Source organism: Contarinia nasturtii, unplaced genomic scaffold, assembly GCF_009176525.2.
Source record: "Contarinia nasturtii isolate CC-2019 unplaced genomic scaffold, AAFC_CNas_1.1 Cnas_scaffold_1037, whole genome shotgun sequence".
NCBI classification, from domain to species: Eukaryota; Metazoa; Arthropoda; class Insecta; order Diptera; family Cecidomyiidae; genus Contarinia; species Contarinia nasturtii.
The window spans coordinates 6,008,989-6,028,070 of record NW_022198383.1 but is presented as its reverse complement, the minus strand read 5'-3'; the positions used below and the strand labels follow the sequence as shown (position 1 = coordinate 6,028,070).

General features: G+C 32.9%; 3 protein-coding genes across 5 annotated transcripts; all 3 read left to right on the top strand.

The window, feature by feature from the left end:
* Positions 1 to 1,379: 1,379 nt before the first annotated feature.
* On the top strand, positions 1,380 to 2,832 carry LOC116344009 (cathepsin L1-like). Its single transcript, XM_031772370.1, has 4 exons — positions 1,380 to 1,482; positions 1,559 to 1,738; positions 1,825 to 2,039; positions 2,109 to 2,832. The coding sequence occupies exons 1-4, from the start codon at positions 1,465 to 1,467 to the stop codon at positions 2,794 to 2,796; spliced, it is 1,101 nt and encodes a 366-aa protein (XP_031628230.1). The 5' UTR covers positions 1,380 to 1,464; the 3' UTR covers positions 2,797 to 2,832.
* Positions 2,833 to 3,185: 353 nt separating this feature from the next.
* LOC116344145 (cathepsin L-like) lies at positions 3,186 to 5,084 on the top strand. Of its 2 annotated transcripts, none has more exons than XM_031772569.1 (4): positions 3,186 to 3,963; positions 4,054 to 4,125; positions 4,481 to 4,638; positions 4,696 to 5,084. In XM_031772569.1, exons 1-4 carry the CDS (start codon positions 3,856 to 3,858, stop codon positions 5,057 to 5,059), a joined length of 702 nt encoding a protein of 233 aa, XP_031628429.1. In that variant the 5' UTR covers positions 3,186 to 3,855; the 3' UTR covers positions 5,060 to 5,084. The 2 variants fall into 2 exon arrangements, with proteins under 2 accessions (XP_031628429.1, XP_031628428.1); XM_031772568.1 differs by having other exon boundaries at positions 4,048 to 4,125.
* A 967-nt stretch (positions 5,085 to 6,051) lies between these two features.
* On the top strand, positions 6,052 to 8,077 carry LOC116344528 (cathepsin L1-like). Of its 2 annotated transcripts, XM_031773130.1 has the most exons (5): positions 6,052 to 6,187; positions 6,496 to 6,527; positions 6,625 to 6,833; positions 6,905 to 7,370; positions 7,447 to 8,077. In XM_031773130.1, the coding sequence occupies exons 3-5, from the start codon at positions 6,802 to 6,804 to the stop codon at positions 7,714 to 7,716; spliced, it is 768 nt and encodes a 255-aa protein (XP_031628990.1). In that variant the 5' UTR covers positions 6,052 to 6,187; positions 6,496 to 6,527; positions 6,625 to 6,801; the 3' UTR covers positions 7,717 to 8,077. The 2 variants fall into 2 exon arrangements, with proteins under 2 accessions (XP_031628990.1, XP_031628989.1); XM_031773129.1 differs by lacking the exon at positions 6,052 to 6,187 and having other exon boundaries at positions 6,255 to 6,527.
* Positions 8,078 to 19,082: the final 11,005 nt, after the last annotated feature.

The window sequence follows — 19,082 nt, the reverse complement described above, 5'->3', positions numbered from 1 at the left end:
TTGATTTACTGGAAATATTCTGTCAACTGTTCAGTTTTCTTTATTCATGTTAAAAATGATAATAATCCATGTGATAATACATGCGAATAATATGCGTCAAACGCGTCAACATCACTGCAGAACCACTACACAATACGGAACATGCGTTGTTAATGATAGGCTCATTATTATTTTAAGGATTCCTTTTTTGAACCAAATATCATATTTCGTATCCGTGTCATGCCTCATTTAATTTTTTTAAAGAATATTGCTGCTCTCCTAATGGATTAGTTGATGTAAGTTGACTGTTCTTTAAATTAAATTTAATCGGTGATGACGGTACTTTTTGAGATTAAAGTACATAAGTACAAATCTCTGATACTCCCAAAAGATCACCTATTTACTCTTCAAACCACTTTTTTATTCGATTGAAAAAGTCTGGCTGCCTATACCTAGGAGAGATCAAAACACATCATATCATCTTAATAAATCTTCGAACCTTTTGATTTGCGATTTTTCGCGATTTATCATTAAAATATGTCATCCTTTCGTCTGCGGCGGATATACGATTAGTAAAGTTCAGTCTTTTTTTCTAATAGTAGGGATTATGGCCACAGGCAGTTCAGATCATTACGAAAAATGTGATTATTTTGAATTAGATTTTAATGAATGAATCATACTTAAAGTTTATAACTTGATTCTCATTGGGCGAACATAACTGTTAAGTGATTGCATATTTGAATATGATTCATATTGAATTATACTAAACAGTTGAATTTGAAACTAAACGTACATTTTTAACCTAAATTAGACCCGAAGATTTTTTTTCAAACTAAAAAAACATGTTTATGTGAGAGCAACGTAATTACTTAACATTTCATCTAATTTTTAAATTGATAAAAAAAAACGTGTCTTCTTATCTCATTTGCTTTCCTTTTTTTCATAATCGTGTACATGTGTACAAGGGTATTTTTGTTTATTAATTCTTTGAATTATAACATGTAAATAACTGTGCACAAGAAATTAAAACTACATGAATCTAGGACAAAAATGAAGATGTTCGATGATGTCATCAATGAGCATCATAGCCGTTGATTCATTCGTTGCGATTCGATGAACTTTTAATCACATGAAATTTATTTTTTGTATTTGACGCAAAAATTACCCAGCACTGATAATATAAATTACGCCAAAAATAACAAAAACAAATACATTGTGCTTCAACACACGGAGCTAGACATGGAGTGTGGATTTTCAAATAACGTAAGTAACACATTTCCAACACATAAGCATTATACAATTAATCAATGATGTACACATCCATTCGATTATACCATAAATCATGATAAGTAAAAGTTTCAAATAAATAGAACTGCTCGCATTTTTAATCGCGTAGTTCCTTTTGAGAAGTAAATTGAGAAGTATTGAAAAATCAATAGATCGAAAACATTTTTTTTAAGATTGTGATATTAAGGAGAATTAAAAATGTATAATTACAAAAGAGTAAGTGCCAACATTATTAAAAATTATATTCATATTTTGTGAATTTTTTTAAATGAAATTTAACGAATTTCTATAGTTTGACAATGAATTGGAGTCACAAAAATCAACAGTGCCAAAAAAGTCCTGTACTTTCTGGATTATTTTTTTTACTGTGCTTTTATCAGTGGTTCTGAGTGCAGTCTATGTTTTCTTGGTGGCTCCCAGATATTCAAATGAATTTGAAGCATTCGTTCAAAAGGAGTGGACAAAATTTAAGGTAAGAAGATTTCTTACTAAGAAATATTTGGTTATTTAGTCAATTTTGAATTGAATTGTGAAAATCTCTTCCGTTATTTTCTCCAGTCACAGCATTCAAAAGAATACAAAACTAAAACTGAAGAGCAACGCCGTATAAGTATTTTCAAAAAAAATGTGGAAAAAATCCACAAACATAATCAAGCCTATGAAAATGGGGACATTGCGTATAAACTCGGAATAAACAAATTTACCGATTTGGAACATAGTGAGTTTAAAATGATGAAAAAGATTCATTTTCAGCGAACAAAGTCACCAGAGAAGTATGTTTTTTTACTACTTGATTTTTTTTTTCAATTTTGTCGAATATTTACAAAATATAATTCTCTTAGAATTGTGAACGACTTGCCAGCCAACTTTATCGAGCCGGTCGATATTACCATCCCATCATCGATTAACTGGAGAGAGAAGGGTGCCGTAACAAACATTAAAGATCAAGAAGACTGTGGTTCATGCTATGCATTTGCTGCGATAGGAGCACTTGAGGGACAATATTTTCTCAAGACTGGACAATTGGTATCATTGTCTGAACAAAATATTGTCGACTGCTCATTTAATGACGCTTGCGATGGTGGTTTGGCATATCAAGCTTTTCAATACATCAAGGAAAATGGTGGCATTGATACTGAAGCTTTTTATCCCTACACAGCTGAAGAAGGTGATTGCAAATACAATCCATTAAACTCAAGCGCTACGGTTGATGGATACGTGAAAATTCCTGAAGGCGACGAAAGAAAACTAGCAGAGGCAATAGCCACTATAGGCCCAATCGCGGTTGATATTGATGCATCAGACCCAACATTCCAACATTACGAGGGAGGTATTTATCAACCTAAATATTGTGACACAAGTGACGAATATTTGCACCATGCAGTTTTGGTTATTGGTTATGATCAGGACTCTTATTTAGTGAAAAATTCATGGGGCACCACGTGGGGTGAAAATGGTTATTTTAGAATAGCTCGTAACAAAGAAAACCAATGTGGCATTGCAACATCTGCCGTATATCCAATCGTTTAAGCATATATTATATTAACAATCCATTTTTGTATTAGTATTTAAAAAAAATAAATATTTTTAAAAATAAATAGAAAAAATAGTAAAATAAAGAAAATGAATTTTATGTGTTTTAACGGTACCTTTTGAGATTAAAGTACATAAGTACAAATCCCGAAAGTTCGCCTATTTACTCTTCAAACCACTTTTTTCTTGGATCAAAAAACACTGGTTACCTAAATTTAGGAGGGATCAAAATCAATGATATCAACTGATGTGAACACAACTTCTGATTTTTATTTATGAAACTATACACAAGTTCTATTCACCAATACAAATAGTTTTTTCGTGAAAAAAAGTGGTTGTGTTGTGTCAAATATACTATGGATGACAATTCAGTTGTCAAATTCTCACCGGATTCGACATAACATAAAGAAAATTTGTTTTGCACGAAAAAAAAATTGTATTGGTGAACAGAACTTGTGTATATCACTTATACTTTGAATATGAATAATGATAGTGATTTGCCCACAAGCCGTTTCAGATCATTACGAAAAATGTGATTATTTTGAATTGGATTTGAATGAATCATACTTAATTCTCATTAGGCGAGAATAACTGTTAATAAATCGTGAGGTAATCGTTGTCAATCAGTTGTTTCATTCTCATTACACATGAGACCCGAATTCTCGGAAAATCGATTTCGAGAAAGATTTTTTTTTTGCTATAGCTATTAGTGATTATTGTGAACAAAATGATGTGAAAGTATTATTTGCATTTTTTGTCTTTCAAAGAAACACATTCGCTATCATAAAGACATTCGTGTTACGATTCAAAGAATTCCTAACCACAGAAATAAAAGTTGTATGAATTTTTCAGAAAAGATAATATAATCGCTTCCAAAAAATGTAAAAGTAAATACATCGTGGTTCGAGGAATCAAGCGTTAATTTTCAAACGACAAAAATGTGTTCATTTGTGTTTATTTAAACCCGAGTTGTTAACTGAGAAGATTGGTACTTTTCGTGAATAAAATTATTGTAGTACGTGCTTTTCCATTTCACAAAATAGTTGATCATTTAAAATGATGATCGCAATCATATTCATGGCATTGTTGGCCACTGCCTATGCCATCGATGACGACTATGATCAAAATAAAAATAATATTACAGTTGAATGGCGAATATTTAAGGTTGGAAATATTTAGTGCGAATGATTCAATTGAATTCTTATTTATTTACTATGATTTTTTTTTCTTGAATAAAAATATCCACAGTTGCAGTATTCAAAAGCATACAAAAATGAAATTGAAGAACAACGCCATATGACTACTTTTGAGAAGAATATAGAAAAAATCAGTGATGGTTTTTTCCTATCTGAATAGCGCTAGCTATTCGCAGCGTCTGAACAGCATTGCTGCCCAGATGCTGAATCGAAGCGGTTGCCGCACGCGTTTTGTACCACACAACATATTGTCATATAGTCTAAGTAACCAGTGAGCTCACAGAGTATGATACACTAATACCATAGTCAGTATACAAACGCATGTCGAACAGAGAACGAACGCGAACGTATATGCTCTGTGTGGTACAAACGAAGTGTGTTGCGCGTGCGGCAACCGCTACGATTCAGCATCTGGGCAGCAATGCTGTACAGGCGCTGCGAATAGCTAGCGCTATTCAGATAGGAAAAAACCATCACTGGAAAAAATCCACAAACATAATCAAGCCTATGAAAACGGGAACTTTACATATAAGCTCGGAATAAACGAATATGCTGATTTAGATTACAAAAAATTTGAAGAAATGAAGGCATTTCGATTACAAGGCGATGCTATTCCAATTTATCCAAATTTTTGGATGGAGAAGTACGTCTTTCTCAACTTTCAAATTTTGTTTTATTGATTTAAATGTCATTTTCATAGAATGAAAAGCGTTGAATTCTCGTCAGCCTACTACTTCACTGAACCGGTCAATATTACCATCCCATCATCGATTAATTGGAAAGAGAAGGGTGCTGTAACAAAGATCAAAGATCAAGAAGGCTGTGGCTCATGCTATGCATTTGCTGCAACAGGAGCACTTAAGGGACAATATTTTCTCAAGACTGGACAATTGGTATCATTGTCTGAACAAAATATTGTCGACTGCTCAATTTCTTATATAAAGGTTGCCGTGGTGGCCTCACATATCAAGCTTTTCAATACATCAAGGAAAACGGTGGCATTGATACTGAAGCTTTTTATCCCTACACAGCCGAAGAACGTGATTGCAAATACAATCCATTAAACTCAAGCGCTACGGTTGATGGATACGTGAAAATTCCTGAAGGCGATGAAAGAAAACTGGCAGCGGCAATCGCCACAAAAGGCCCAATCGCGATTTCAATGGACTTTTCAGACGAAATATTACAACTGTACGCATCAGGAATTTATCAATCTACAGAATGTGGCTCAAGCGATAGAGACTTATATCATGCAGTTTTGATTATTGGTTATGATAAGGACTCCTTTTTAGTAAAAAATAGTGTAGGCAGCTCGTGGGGCGAAGATGGTTATTTTAGAATAGCTCGTGACAAAGGAAACCAATGTGGTATTGCAACAGCTGCCATATATCCAATCGTTTAAGTCAAAAGTACCATCATAGAATAGTACTAAACAGTTATATGTTTGAATAGTTGGATTTGAAGCTAAAAGTAAATTTTTAACAAACATTTTATTTTGCAATACCTATAAGCGATTTAATTAAACAACATGTTTGATTGCTGATTTTAAACATTTTTTGCTCGCTTTTTGTCAACAAGTAATTATTTGTGCGAACATCATCTTACGCGTTGAATCATGATAATTTATGAATGAATAGAGCATAGCTAAATGGCTGTGAATCATTGAATGTTTAAATTGATAGTAAACGTGTCTTCTTATCTCATTTACATTCCATTTTCTGTTTTTTTAATTCTTCGAGTTATCACGTGTAAATAACACCATAATCTGTGTACAAGAAATTAAAATTCTGTGAATAGAGAAGACTCAAAAAACCCACAAAGATGTAAACAAATAAAAACACAAATACATCACAAAAACAAAAATATTATTTTCTTCTTATAACAATTTTTCTAACATTATTTAACTAAGATTAAGAGAAAATCACATTTTTATTGAGCATTGGTAATAATGATGAGCATTAATTATACCGATAAGATATTAAAATTGATTAAATTGCGAATTTTTTGCAGGACATTGCGCAAGTGTTCGCTATGACCTAATCATTCGTTGCGAAAAATGTTTAATCATATGAATTCTGTTTTCATGGGACGCACAAATTACCAAGAACTGATAATACAATCGCTTGTTTAAAAAAAAAAACAAGAACAAATACATTGTGCTTTAAAAAGTGAAGCGAGGATTTTCGATTGACGTGAGTACTTTCAATACATAACACCTTAAAATTAAGAAAGCATCTACACATTCGGCCGAATATAATATAAAATGACCCATTAAATTGATTAAAATAAGTATTTCACCCGGAGCTGTTGAGTGAGAAGCATTGATTTTGATATTCGGTGCCATTTTAGTATTTTCGCCGCGGAGTGTTTGTAGAATTTAATTTTTTTAATACTCACTATTGATCAGTTTCAAATTGTAAATTGAAAATGACAAAGATCCTGTTTTTGTTCGTTGTATTATTAACCACCACTCATGCCTTCAATTTTGATCAAATCAAAGATGCCATTGAAAACGAATGGAACGTATTCAAGGTTAGAAATATTCTATATGTTCGTTTCTTATTTATCAATATAGCCAATTTCTAAACTGATATGAACAATTTTCTGCTCTCTTATTCATTTTTTCCAGACGAAGTATTCAAAAAAATTCAATAGTATAGAGGAAGATCTAATCCGGTTTGCAGCGTTTCGTATTAATAGAGAAAAAGTCAATGCGCATAATAAACTGTATGAAAAAGGAATAGTCTCGAACAAATTGGCATTAAACCAATTTTCCGATTTACTACAAAATGAAGTCGATGCAAAAATGAAAGGATATAAACGATCAAACCAATTATGGTAATTGGAATCTCCTCTTGCAAGTCTCTCATGTTTCAGATGAATGTAATGTCGTTTACTTTCTGAAACAGGGAACCTGATGACGAGCCTAAACCGAGCGAAAATTCGATTTATTTTATCGAACCATTCAATTTAACTTTGCCGCGTTCGATAGACTGGCGGGATATCGGTGCAGTAGCAGAGATAAAAAATCAAGGTGTCTGCGGTTCGTGTTGGTCATTCAGCGCGACTGGAGCACTTGAAGGACAACACTTCCGTAAGACTGGTCAATTGATATCGTTGTCGGAACAAAATCTTATCGACTGTTCATCTGATGGATGTAACGGTGGCTTTCCCGACAAAGCACTCCAATACATCAAAGACAATGGTGGTATTAATACCGAAAACGCATATCCCTATAAATATGGAGATGATTATTTTGAAGATAAAACATGTAAATACAATGCAACGAACGTGGGTGCTATTGTTACCGGTGTTGTCAAAATTCCTACGGGCGACGAACAGAAATTAATGACTGCGCTTGCAACTATCGGTCCTGTAAGTATATATATAGTATATCTATAACTATGAATCATTCATTACATTCATTACTATTCATTCAATACTGTTATAGATTTCTGTGGCTATTGATGCGTCGGGTGCTTTTGGTTTTTATCATCACTCGAAGGGCGTTTATTATAATCCAAACTGTGCTACGGAGAATGAAAATTTAGATCATGCAGTCTTGCTCGTTGGATATGGTACTGATGCGAATGGCAAAGACTATTATATAATAAAGAATAGCTGGGGCACATCGTGGGGAGATGGTGGGTTCATGAAAATGGCAAGGACAGGACAAAATCACTGCGGTATCGCGACGGATGCCTACTATCCACTCGTTTAAAGATAACGAGAATGATTTATTTCGATAAATATAGCGAAAATATTATAGATTCGTTCAAAGAATTTGTTTAATGAAGTTTGAATTGGTAGCTTTTAAAAAGTTAACTTATAATTCATGTTGACAACAATGATGTTGTGTATGATGTTAATTTGAAATTTGTCTGATTATTGGCCGCTTCTTATGCTTTTCGCTTTGATTTTAATGAATAAAAAAAAACATTGAAACCAAGTGGCAAATATATATATCGAAATAAAAAAGTCGCAAGCATTTCGAAACAACAAGAATAATTTATTGTGAAATGTATAAACAAAAAAGAATGTAAACATATTTACAGTGAATAAAAATGATATAAAGGACAGAAGCGACAGAAGTTTTATTCCATTCCTTTGGCATTAAAATGTTGCTTATCTCTTATATTTTCAATATAGTTTTTGGAATTTGAATTCATAGATTATTTATGTAATTTCCATTTAAAAAAGACATTTTCAAAGAAATTTATCAGATTTCAATCATCTAAAATGGTAAATAGCATTTTGAAATAGAAATAAACTATCGTCGAGTCAATTCCACTCTATTGAATTCCATAAATTTTGTTTTCAATCAAAGGGCAAAACTTGTTTGTTTTTACTGGCTACAGCCCATATGAAACTTCAACGCTATGCGCGTCAAATCGACGTTATTCCATGTGTATATAGAATTGTACATTATATTTTACAGTGCTGTGCAAACGCAAGCATGCGGCCACATATACACCAATACACAGTAACAACAAACTCCGTTTATGTGCGCGCTATACTTAGTTGCCTGTTGTTTTGTGTATTGATTTGAATTGCAACTCAATCACAGTAGACGTTGCATGCACAGCACTGTGAAAGATAATGTACAATTCATAGATAATGTAGCATAGCGTTAATTTTTCATATGGGAGTGTATGAATTAATCGGCGCATACACATCTGATAATTTGTTCAGTACATTTTTCTAAATGTCACCGTAGCAATCGCCATAAAAGGCATTCATTTAAATTCTTATCTCATGTTTATTTGTTGCCTCTTCTCTCATTTTGGCTTGTACTTTTCAATAAACACAAAAGGCGACAATTTTATATGTTAATTTTTAGAAATTAGAATGATACAACACAAGCCAGTGCAATCAATGACGTGAGACAAATAGATGCGATAACAGCTGATTTTTGTTTAAAAAAAATTAAAAAATCGCGTTTCTACTTTTACGCACACACCTAGTGTGTAAGGAGAAAGTATTGCAATAGGTCAAAATTTACGACACCTCAAAAACATCTTTTCTAGACGTTTCTGGGGTCAGAGAACCCGAATCAGACCGTTTTGAGCATGGTTGTTGTGGTTGTACGTTGTCCGCCGTACGCAAAATTTGTCCATCGATTATTTCACCCCCCAAAAAAGTTATTTAAAATCTGACTGTACAGGATGATTGGGGGTCGCGAGGAATAGAAATCATTAGATTAGGGGTACCTCCCATACAGAATTTTCATTAGTAGACTAGTAAAAATCCAATCCAAATGAATTATAAAAGTGAGGTTATGTTGTTCACTAGGTTGTTCATATTATTTTTTTCTAGATTTTTTTTTTGTTTTATTGATAAAATAATATTTTCGAATATTTTAAATTCTAATTTTTCTTTTGCAAAAAAAATGAATTTTTATCCAAAACATAAAAAAATATTCATTTTTTTTTTACTTTTACGTAGTATTCTCTGAGCGGTAATCTACTGTCACTCTAGCTATCACTGCTCGTGGCGCTGTACTTATAAGTTCGACGAAACCTATAGAATTGTACGAAAAACTTACCAAAACTTAGACGAACTTATGAAATCGCACGCTACTTATGAGAATTTTTACGAACTTACGCTTTGTCCATATACATTAACACACTGCTGTAAGTTCGATATGCGTCAACATGCCGAAACAGTCGCACATGTAGTAGTCAAATGTTGTGTCACTGGTCAACTTTTTTTTAATTACATCTCACGCTGCAAATAATTTACTAGGTTTAAATAATTGTACCAAAAATGTACGCAATTGTACCACAATTTTTTTTTAATTGTACCTTACTCGTTTGGATAATATTTGAGGGCCAATTGAGCTATTATTATCAATCGTGTTCCCTGTAATCTGTTTAATATTGAATTCAGTTGAGTGTCCACGTTGTACAACGGCTGATTCTACTGTCAATGTTGGAGATTTTCTATACTGAGTTTTTTGTGTTTGAGTTGTTTGATTTTCAGTTAATGCTTTAGTTGCTTGAATATCATCTCCTGATGATTCGGCGATGATTATATTTTGTGTTAAGCGTTCATAGATCTGCGATAAAAATATATTTTCCCCGGTTTTTGAAAAAGCATTATTCATTTTGAAACTGCTTATTGGTACGAAACATTCAGAATGTTTTTGTGATGATGCACTTGTCACATCTATCGGCAAATCTCCAGTTTTATCGTTTTAACAAGCTGCCAATTGTTTTTGGCTCGTCGTGTGAGATCGTATAACAAAATATTCGTGTTGATTATCGGCCTCAATCTCATTATTAATGCTCGTCACATCAATGGGCTGTGAGCACATACTTTTTTCTTCACGTTTTGGTAACGTATATAATATATAACCATCGATGCTGATGCGTGTTACAGATGTACCTATTATCGATGATCCATTTGCTGATGCGATCTGTCCAAACAAAAAAAATAATTTCAAAAAGGAGCACACGTACTAGGGGAAATTATCTATTTACAAATGGACAAAATTCATTGAAGTTGCATAATAAGTCGTTACTTCGATAAAATAATTCAAAAAATTCGCAAGCAATTCTCAATAAGTTGTCACAATTTGATAAATACAAAAGATACACATTTTGCGAATTTTCTTGCGTTTATAGCGAAATATTTGCGACTAGTTTGTTGATTGCAACTTCAATCATTTGCAAATTATTTGGCATAAAATTCCAAAATATCGTAATATTAGCGATGTTTTGATCGAGATCCGATCTTCTAGGATATAGATATGATGTTTTCTAAAGTATCATCTAAAAATTAACAACTTTAACGGTTTTAATTCCTTGAAACAACAGTTATACTTATTGATGTTGTTGTTGGGTTAAACGAAAATCGTCATAAAAAACCCCAAATTGGATATTTTCAAAAACCCAATTTTAAACGAAAATTTGCCAAATTTTGATCCTTATAAATTGATTAGTTTTGATATAATTTTAAATCTTGAATGTTTTTGGAATACATTCCCATATAGTTTGCGAATTAATTCGGATTTTACCTGTTTTGACGTTGCATTGACCACTGAATTGTCATCTTCTTCCGATGAATCTTCTTCTGATGAATCTTCCAATGAATCTTCTCCCTCGTAATCACCCAGAACAACAACCTCCTATAAAATTAAATGAATATCCATAAGAATTTTATGAATGTATTGTTGGTTTCATTTAATCAATTCCGATTTTTTTTGGTCGAAACGAATAAATATTTCAATGATTTTCTTTTTTAAAGAATATAAATTTTGTGTTTTACGTACATTCATCTTTTTTGTAATTCCACTGGTCGAAGGTTCTCCGGGAATTTTATCCATCAAATGAAGTGCACGTAATTCCTCATCTGTCATTTTTAACATATGTTCATAATTATCATTCGTCCTTTCGCCACTATCGTCAGCTGGCAAGTATGTTGCATATTTTGTATTATTACTGCAACATTTCACAAGATAGTTTTATGGTTAGCGTGGGCGAATATTTCATTTTCATCTATTGAAATACACACCAAAACGTTTTTTTTGGTTTGGCTTGTGAAATAAATGTATTTCGAATTTCGCCGTGAAAGCGATTACCCTCAATATCTAACCAATTTCTAAATACTATTAAGTACTTTACGAACGTATCATCGTCTATCTCAACTGGTTCTGACACAGTCTGTTTCCTCAGGAAATGGCTGACATTTTTTTTTTGTTTTGATTGTATTTTTTGTTTTTCTCCTAGTTCCCTTATGGAATTACTAACTGAATAGTCAGTTAACTAATTTGGGATGTTTTTGGCTAAAGCCAACTGAGATTGAAGTTGTTTCAAGTTGATTTGTCTGATTTTTCAGTCAATCCTAGTAGAGAAAAATATAACTTAATTCAACTTTAATCGCAGTTGACTAGACAAAAACGTCCCAAATTAGTCATCTGTTTAAAATGAGATACATAGACGACTTCATTTAACAAAATTGAATTTCAGTCGATTTCAGCTAAGCAGTCAGTCAGTCACTTTTTCCACACGGGTTCTTGAACTATTTCTTTAGTTTTGAATCCTCATCGGAAAAATGTGTTATCTTTTCTCAAATAAATTTTATATCGGCTCAACGGCATAAATCAGTCAGAAATACATTAACACCTTAGAAGTGGAATCATAATGTCCCTATGAGGGCCTCTCGATCGTTTCATATTGATGAAGACATCAAGAAAAGTAAAATCTTTGGCAAACTGCAATTAAATGACATAAATTACCATCATTTATGTGTAGGGTATTTCAGAAAAATGCGATTATATCATTACGTGATACTATGCATTATCCTAATAAAATTGTACCATCAAATGATCTTCATAAACATGCTGAATTCGATTGGCCACCCTACGGTCAAATTCACGTGAGTTCATTGATCTACATAATTCCAAGTCAGTGTATGCAGCCAATATTTTGATTATCCTTTGAAGGTAATCTGTCCCCTGAAATAATCAAAATAATCGGACATTCATTTAAATTGTTTTGGTTTTGGTTCCGCTTAAGTTGCTATTGAACAAGCAAACAAACAATAAGAGATAAATCAGCTGTGTTCAATGAATTTCGAACATTTTTACAGATACAAATATGTACTCTGACAAATAAAAATGATTGCTTTAAAAATAGTTACCAGTTCGAATTCTTTATAAATATGACGAAAAATGTACAGAAATATAAAAATATATGCAGCTAGAACTGCTGATTGCTTTGGTTTCTCAGAATATTTTGGATAGCCATCAATCAATTTCCCAAAATAAATCGAAAATACTACTATTTTTTGCTCTTCAATATAAAGACCAGACTATGTAGCATGGGCGCGACGTGAAACGTATGATTAAAAAACTTGACATCAACGCCAGTCCCTCATAACAAAAAGGGTACACAGAAACAAGTATTCGAGTACGCTTACTCCACAAGCGCAACAAGAACCACTGGCACAACGACCGGTACAAGTAGCACAAGCTCAAATTCCGGCTCAACAACAACAAGTTCATGCACAGCGAGGGCAAAACGAACGACATGATAACACATTAATTCTTACCCGTTCAATTGTGTCTAAATTAAATTGTGCCTTACCAATGATTTCTATTTTGTTTTCGAAGTCAGCAAGCAGTTCTGGGCAGTCCATTTCCGATAGAGAAACCCATGAATTATGTGCTGAACTATAGTTCAACCATTTCAGTAAATATTTTGCCTAAAATTGATATATTCAATAATTTTTAATTGATTTATTAAAAAAATAAAATGTCTTACATACGTAAGATGAACTTTTCCGCACTGTGATCCGTAAAATTCATTTATAACTTATCTTTTACTTGAGTTTGAACTCACGAAAAACTGAATCTGACATTAGTTTTGCGATACACATAATTTTTGACACACTTTTTATATAAAAATTACTTAAAATGGAAATTTTGGAATGGAATCGATCCTTGCATGACGACGTGAAACTTGACACAGGGTATTTTTTCACAAAAAGCCAACATTCTGGAAGTTTGAAAATATTTCAATACAATTTAGGGGTACTTCCCATACAAAATTTTCGTTTTTGGGTATTTTTGGATGTTTAAGAATACATTAAATATCACTTTTGGGGGGAAAATTGAATTTTTCCCATGGATGGCCATGGGCATCACACCAGACATGACACGTTACTCTATCAACCAAAGTCGCTCAAAATCTAATGGTTTCTATTCCTCGGCACCCCCAATCATCCTGTGAAGTCAGATTTTGAATTACTTTTCTTGTTTGAAAGTTATCGTGTTAACAAATTTTTGCGTACAGCGTACAGCGTACAGGGTACCACGCACATACATCCGGACATCGAAAAAACGCTAGATTCGTGTTCCCTGGGTCCTAAAACACCCAGAAAACATGTTTTTTGAGGGTGTTAATTTTTCGACCGATTCCAATACTTTACCTTACACACTAGGTGTGTGCGGAAAAGTAATAATTTGATACGAAGGGAGAATCGGTTTCTTGGGCTATACAAATTCACAAAAATACAAGAATGCTTCAAAATCCACTTTTAAAGCAAATGAAAATAAAATTAGTTTTTTGTCCATGTCTAATCGTATTTATAATTTCTTACCTCTCCACATTCCGTCTTCTTTTTTAAGATTTTTTCTACTTCAAAATACGCCATTTCAAAAAAATGGAAAAACTTATAATGATAATAAAATGTTGCATTCAATAGCCAACAATTTGATGACAGTAGCAACAATAATGTCAAACGTGCACGCACACACACACTTTGTCCATTTTGGCATCATAGTGTGACATCTTGCTATTGTATTTGTTGTAACGGTAAAAACTGTGTGCTACGACCGAATGATATATATTGTCGAATTAGGAGCAAAAGCATCAAAGTCAGAGGTTTGACTACACACAATTCATACGCTCACAATTTACATTGTCGTTGGCTATTCGTTTTTCATCGATTGAAATCAATATTATTTACTTGATATTTGGAAAATATTCATTTCCTTTATTGTTATTTCAATATTTTGGTAGTTTATTTTGTGATTATTTTTTATTTAAAATCGAGAATTTGAAAAATTGAAGCAATGGAAGGTTGTGCAATTTGCTTTCAAACAATTTTGGAAGGCCGACTAATGGTGACACAATGTGGACATGTGTTTCACGTTGATTGCTTCAATATTCAATCATTTATTTCACGCATACTGCATGTAGAAATAATAAATGCCCAGACTGTCGTTCAACCGGTTTTCGTTTGAATATTTTCCCACATTGGTCATGAAAATGCTGAAAATGTCGAGCACGCAGCGGAAAGTGAATCTGATGAAACAGACAATGGAAACAACGATGAAGATGCAGGTAACGAAGAACAAGAAGAATCGGGAAATGAAGCCGGTGAAAATGTTGCAAATAATGCAATGGTCGATGAACAAAATGAAGGAAACGTTGCAAATGGTGAAATAAATGAAGGTCGAAACGCTCCAGGCGCTCTAGTCCATCTACGTTGAATCCGTCGAATATATGATGCTACCAGACGTCGATTCATTCGGCGAAATCGATCAACCCATTTAGTACTAAAAAAATTCATATTTAAATAAATTTTGAAAGTCAAACCAAAGATGCAATTTTGCTAGTTTTTCTATCTACTACAACGCCCTATTCACGAAGTTCATGTCACAGAAGATCATTTTTTTTGTCGTACGGTGTATTAAATAAACCACATAAGCGAAGGAATGCTGTTCGCTGAAGTTATTTTTATTATTCTGTCTTTGGTTTTACCAATAGGGATTATCAAAACCTTACATGGATTTAGAAGTTTGAAACAGCCGTAGCTTACACAAATTTGAAAGCTTCACGTTAGGTAGCGTTACGGATTGGCACGTCGCAATGCCTCTCATATAAACACCATTCACTTGACCGTCAAGAATTTCGAAATATGTTCACAACCAAAGTATGTGTCATTAGAATGTACAATTCAAATGACCCATCACATTTGAATGGGTAAGAAAAATCATGACCTCCAAACATTCTTTAAAAAAATAATGATACAAGACGATGAATTAAAATAAATGAGATACTAACTCGCGTTTAAAATAAATCTGATACTTGAAAGATATTGAAAATAAAAGTGGTATGTATCACATTTATTTTCAATTTGTTCAAGTATCAAATTTATTTTCAATTCTGGCTAGTATCTCATTTATTTTAACTCATTTGTGCATTATACCGAGTCTCCAAGAGTTTCATATAAGCCTTCTCATGTAGATGGTAAAAAATCGTGAAAAATGAAAAAAATAATTAATTTTTTTTTCTTCGATTTATAAATACTATTCAATTTTCTGTACCATCTGGTGAAATCAGAATGAAAAAAATCGCATTCCTTATCACCCAAATCACGATTGGCATTCGGTCACTATTCAATAGGTGTTACATAGGAAGTTTATATGAAACTCTCGGAGACTCGGTATAGAGCACTCAAACAGTGAAAAAAGTCCAGATCGTGATTTAGATTATATGGAATGCGATTTTTTTCATTCTGATTTCACCAGGTGATATAGAAAATTGAGTAGTATTTGAGAATTGAAGAAAAAAAAATAATTATTTTTTTTCATTTTTCACGATTTTTTACCATTTACATGGGCGGCTTGTATGAAAAACACGGAAGACCGCTGAAATGGCAAATGCAAAATACGTACGGACGTACGACAGTGTCATTGCAGTGCAGTGGAGGGCGCGTAATGGAACTACGAGCCTATCACTTTTGGCAACACTGTTCGTAGTGTTTTGACATTTCATGAAATGTGACTTTAATGTTTGTTGATATGAACCGTGTTTGAGTTTTTGAAATTCTAATTTATTATTGTGAGTTTTTATATGTATTTTATTATTATGATAACAGTGAAAAAAATGTGTGAAAACATAACACATAATATAACATATGTAAGTATTGAAAATTTCAAAAAAACAAGTGTAAATTTCTTGAAAATTCTTCAGAATTGGTTACGACTAAATGTGGCCATATGTTCCATGGAAGCTGTTTGTTGAATTGGAGCAACGAGTAAGTTTTTTTGATATTTGATTTAATTCAAAAAATATCATGATCTAAAAGCAAATTCAATAAATTTTCAACAGACATGACAACATTTGCCCAAATTGTGCACGTGAAATTCAAGAAACAATCAAAATTTTTCCAAGCACATGCGATTATCGTCAAAAATGCATGTTATCGCTTCTTGATCAAATGGGAGATGGGATGAAATCGTTATATTCGTCATCGGAAAAAAATGCGAACGAAGTTGTTCAAGGCTGGCTCACATTTATCGACAAGAATATTGAAGACAAAATCAAATCTTACAACAATGGTTTCTTGCGCGCGAAGTCGTACATTGAAGATTTCAAATCCGAATTATGGGCAGCAAAGAAGAAGATGAGATGCATGTCCCGCGTTTAAAAAAAAAAGACAACGTGCATATAAAAAAGCCGCGATCAAATGATTGATGAAAAAAAATGGTTGAGCAAGAAAAAAAGAAGAAGAAAAAATATTATGTTGTTATCGAAGAATGAAAAACTATTTCATAAATTAACGTAATTCAAAATCGTATTTCAACGTATTTTTATTTCAGTTGATTTTTCCAGTATACTCTTAGCACACTCTTAATATGACATTAAGAAATACACAAAGAGCATACTAAGATCATTCAAACATATTTCACATTTGACTGTAGTATGTTATTAATACACTCTCAATATGACATTAAGCAATACATAAAGAGCGTACTGAGAGTATTTAAGCGTATATGAAGTTCGACATGTACTTTAAAAAGCTATTATAGAATACATAAAGAGCGTACTGTGTGTATTTTAAGTACATTTCATTGCATTGACAGTTCACTATATAAACTGTTGACATTTCTCATTTGTTTGTTTGTGACTTCATTTCTGTTTTTGTGTACGAAACAATTTACGAATTTATTCTTTAAAAAATATTTTTACGTGTTTTATGTTAAAAAAAATGTATGTAATTTTACAAGACAAGAGAGAAAAACTTTCGTTTGCGCCTCAAAATTGGAAAAAAACGTGATGAATTTGGTGTAGAAACAATTTACTGGCCGAGAAAAGATCAAACGAAGCTTCTTATAGACCCAAACTCAGAACCAGTTTTGGAAGGTGAGTACAAATGGCTAATTGTCTACGACACTGTGAAAAGACGCAACATTGCAACTTTGAAACTTGCTGAAGAGGAAATGGAGACGATGAGAATGACTAATGCAATAGACGAAGAAGGAAATAATCAAGAAGAATCTGAATCTGAACACCATCGAAATTACATGTTGAGAAATAAGACCACCAAAACCAAGACTTCTACTTCCATTCCAAAATTCAAAAGAATGAATTAATTACGCCTGCTTCAGCTCTTCAACCAAAAACTCAAGAGAATTTACAGCAAAGTGTATTCGATACTGTCGTACAAATGCATCAAACTGAACCGAAGTCACAAATTACAATTCCATCGACATCGACAAATGTCATCGACAGTAATACTCAATTACAATCGGTGTTTTCGAATGCAATACCAGGAATATCACCACTAATTAACCAACAATTAAGTATGAACGATAACGAATTGAGCGAAATTGCCTCATCGGTAATTGTTTTTTGTATTTATTTCGATTTGATTTACAATTATAACTAACAGGTCAACTTTGATGGAATTGCTGAAACAAGTTTGAATTCACAGGACTACCAAATAGGACAAACATTTTTTTTGGACGAAAACGGGGTGAGTTGATTGAAATTTTTTTCGTTTGTATATATTCAAAACACTTCTTGTTTGTTTTTCAGCAACTTCGGGGCCACGATGGACACATTTTGCAAGTGATGAATGAACCGGGTTTCAATACAAATGCGATGTGTGGACTTGCATCAACTATCACAAATGTCGGCGAAAATATGGGAGCAAATGCCAGCAATGACGATATATAGACCAAAATGTTCGAAACAATTATCGCAAACCAAGAAAGGATGACCAAGAAGATACTTGTGTTGGAGAAAGGAATGCAAGAAATACATTCTCAAATGAACAATTTCAACTCACAGGTTTTGTCTAGACCGAGTTCGTCGTTGTCTTCATGTACTGGTGAATCTTTACAACTAAGATTACAACCAGTCGAATTCAATAAGATTGATGATGAAGAAGAACTACAGCGATTTGAAGAGTCAAAAATTAGTTGAATATTTTGCAGCATCTATTGGAACCCAAAACAATAGCGATCATCGTAGCATTGCTTTGCAATTGGACAAAAAAATATTCACCGAATCGTTTTGGTCGAAAACAGCATGGACTGGCGGACGAAAAGTGGGTGCACCAAAAAAATTTGCTTTTTCACCACACATCGTTTTCACTAGGGGGAAAGAACAAGCCAAAAAGCTAAAAAAATACGATTCAATACACAAAATAAATGTCAATACGTGTAAATACGTGTAAATACTTGTCAATACTGGAAATGAACGTAAATACCGGTAAATACGCGTAAATAAAAACTTCGTCAATCGCTAATGTCAAACTGTCTTATCGACTGAATTATTCATACAAAAA

Coding starts and splice junctions, on each gene's coding strand:
- LOC116344009 (XM_031772370.1), top strand. Junction 1,739..1,824: donor AGGAGTGGACAAAATTTAAG/GTAAGAAGATTT, acceptor TATTTTCTCCAG/TCACAGCATTCAAAAGAATA. Junction 2,040..2,108: donor CGAACAAAGTCACCAGAGAA/GTATGTTTTTTT, acceptor TAATTCTCTTAG/AATTGTGAACGACTTGCCAG.
- LOC116344145 (XM_031772568.1), top strand. CDS start 3,856: ATGATGATCGCAATCATATTCATGGCATTGTTGGCCACTGCCTATGCC. Junction 3,964..4,047: donor TTGAATGGCGAATATTTAAG/GTTGGAAATATT, acceptor AAATATCCACAG/TTGCAGTATTCAAAAGCATA. Junction 4,639..4,695: donor CCAAATTTTTGGATGGAGAA/GTACGTCTTTCT, acceptor TCATTTTCATAG/AATGAAAAGCGTTGAATTCT.
- LOC116344528 (XM_031773129.1), top strand. CDS start 6,423: ATGACAAAGATCCTGTTTTTGTTCGTTGTATTATTAACCACCACTCAT. Junction 6,528..6,624: donor ACGAATGGAACGTATTCAAG/GTTAGAAATATT, acceptor CATTTTTTCCAG/ACGAAGTATTCAAAAAAATT. Junction 6,834..6,904: donor AAACGATCAAACCAATTATG/GTAATTGGAATC, acceptor TTTCTGAAACAG/GGAACCTGATGACGAGCCTA.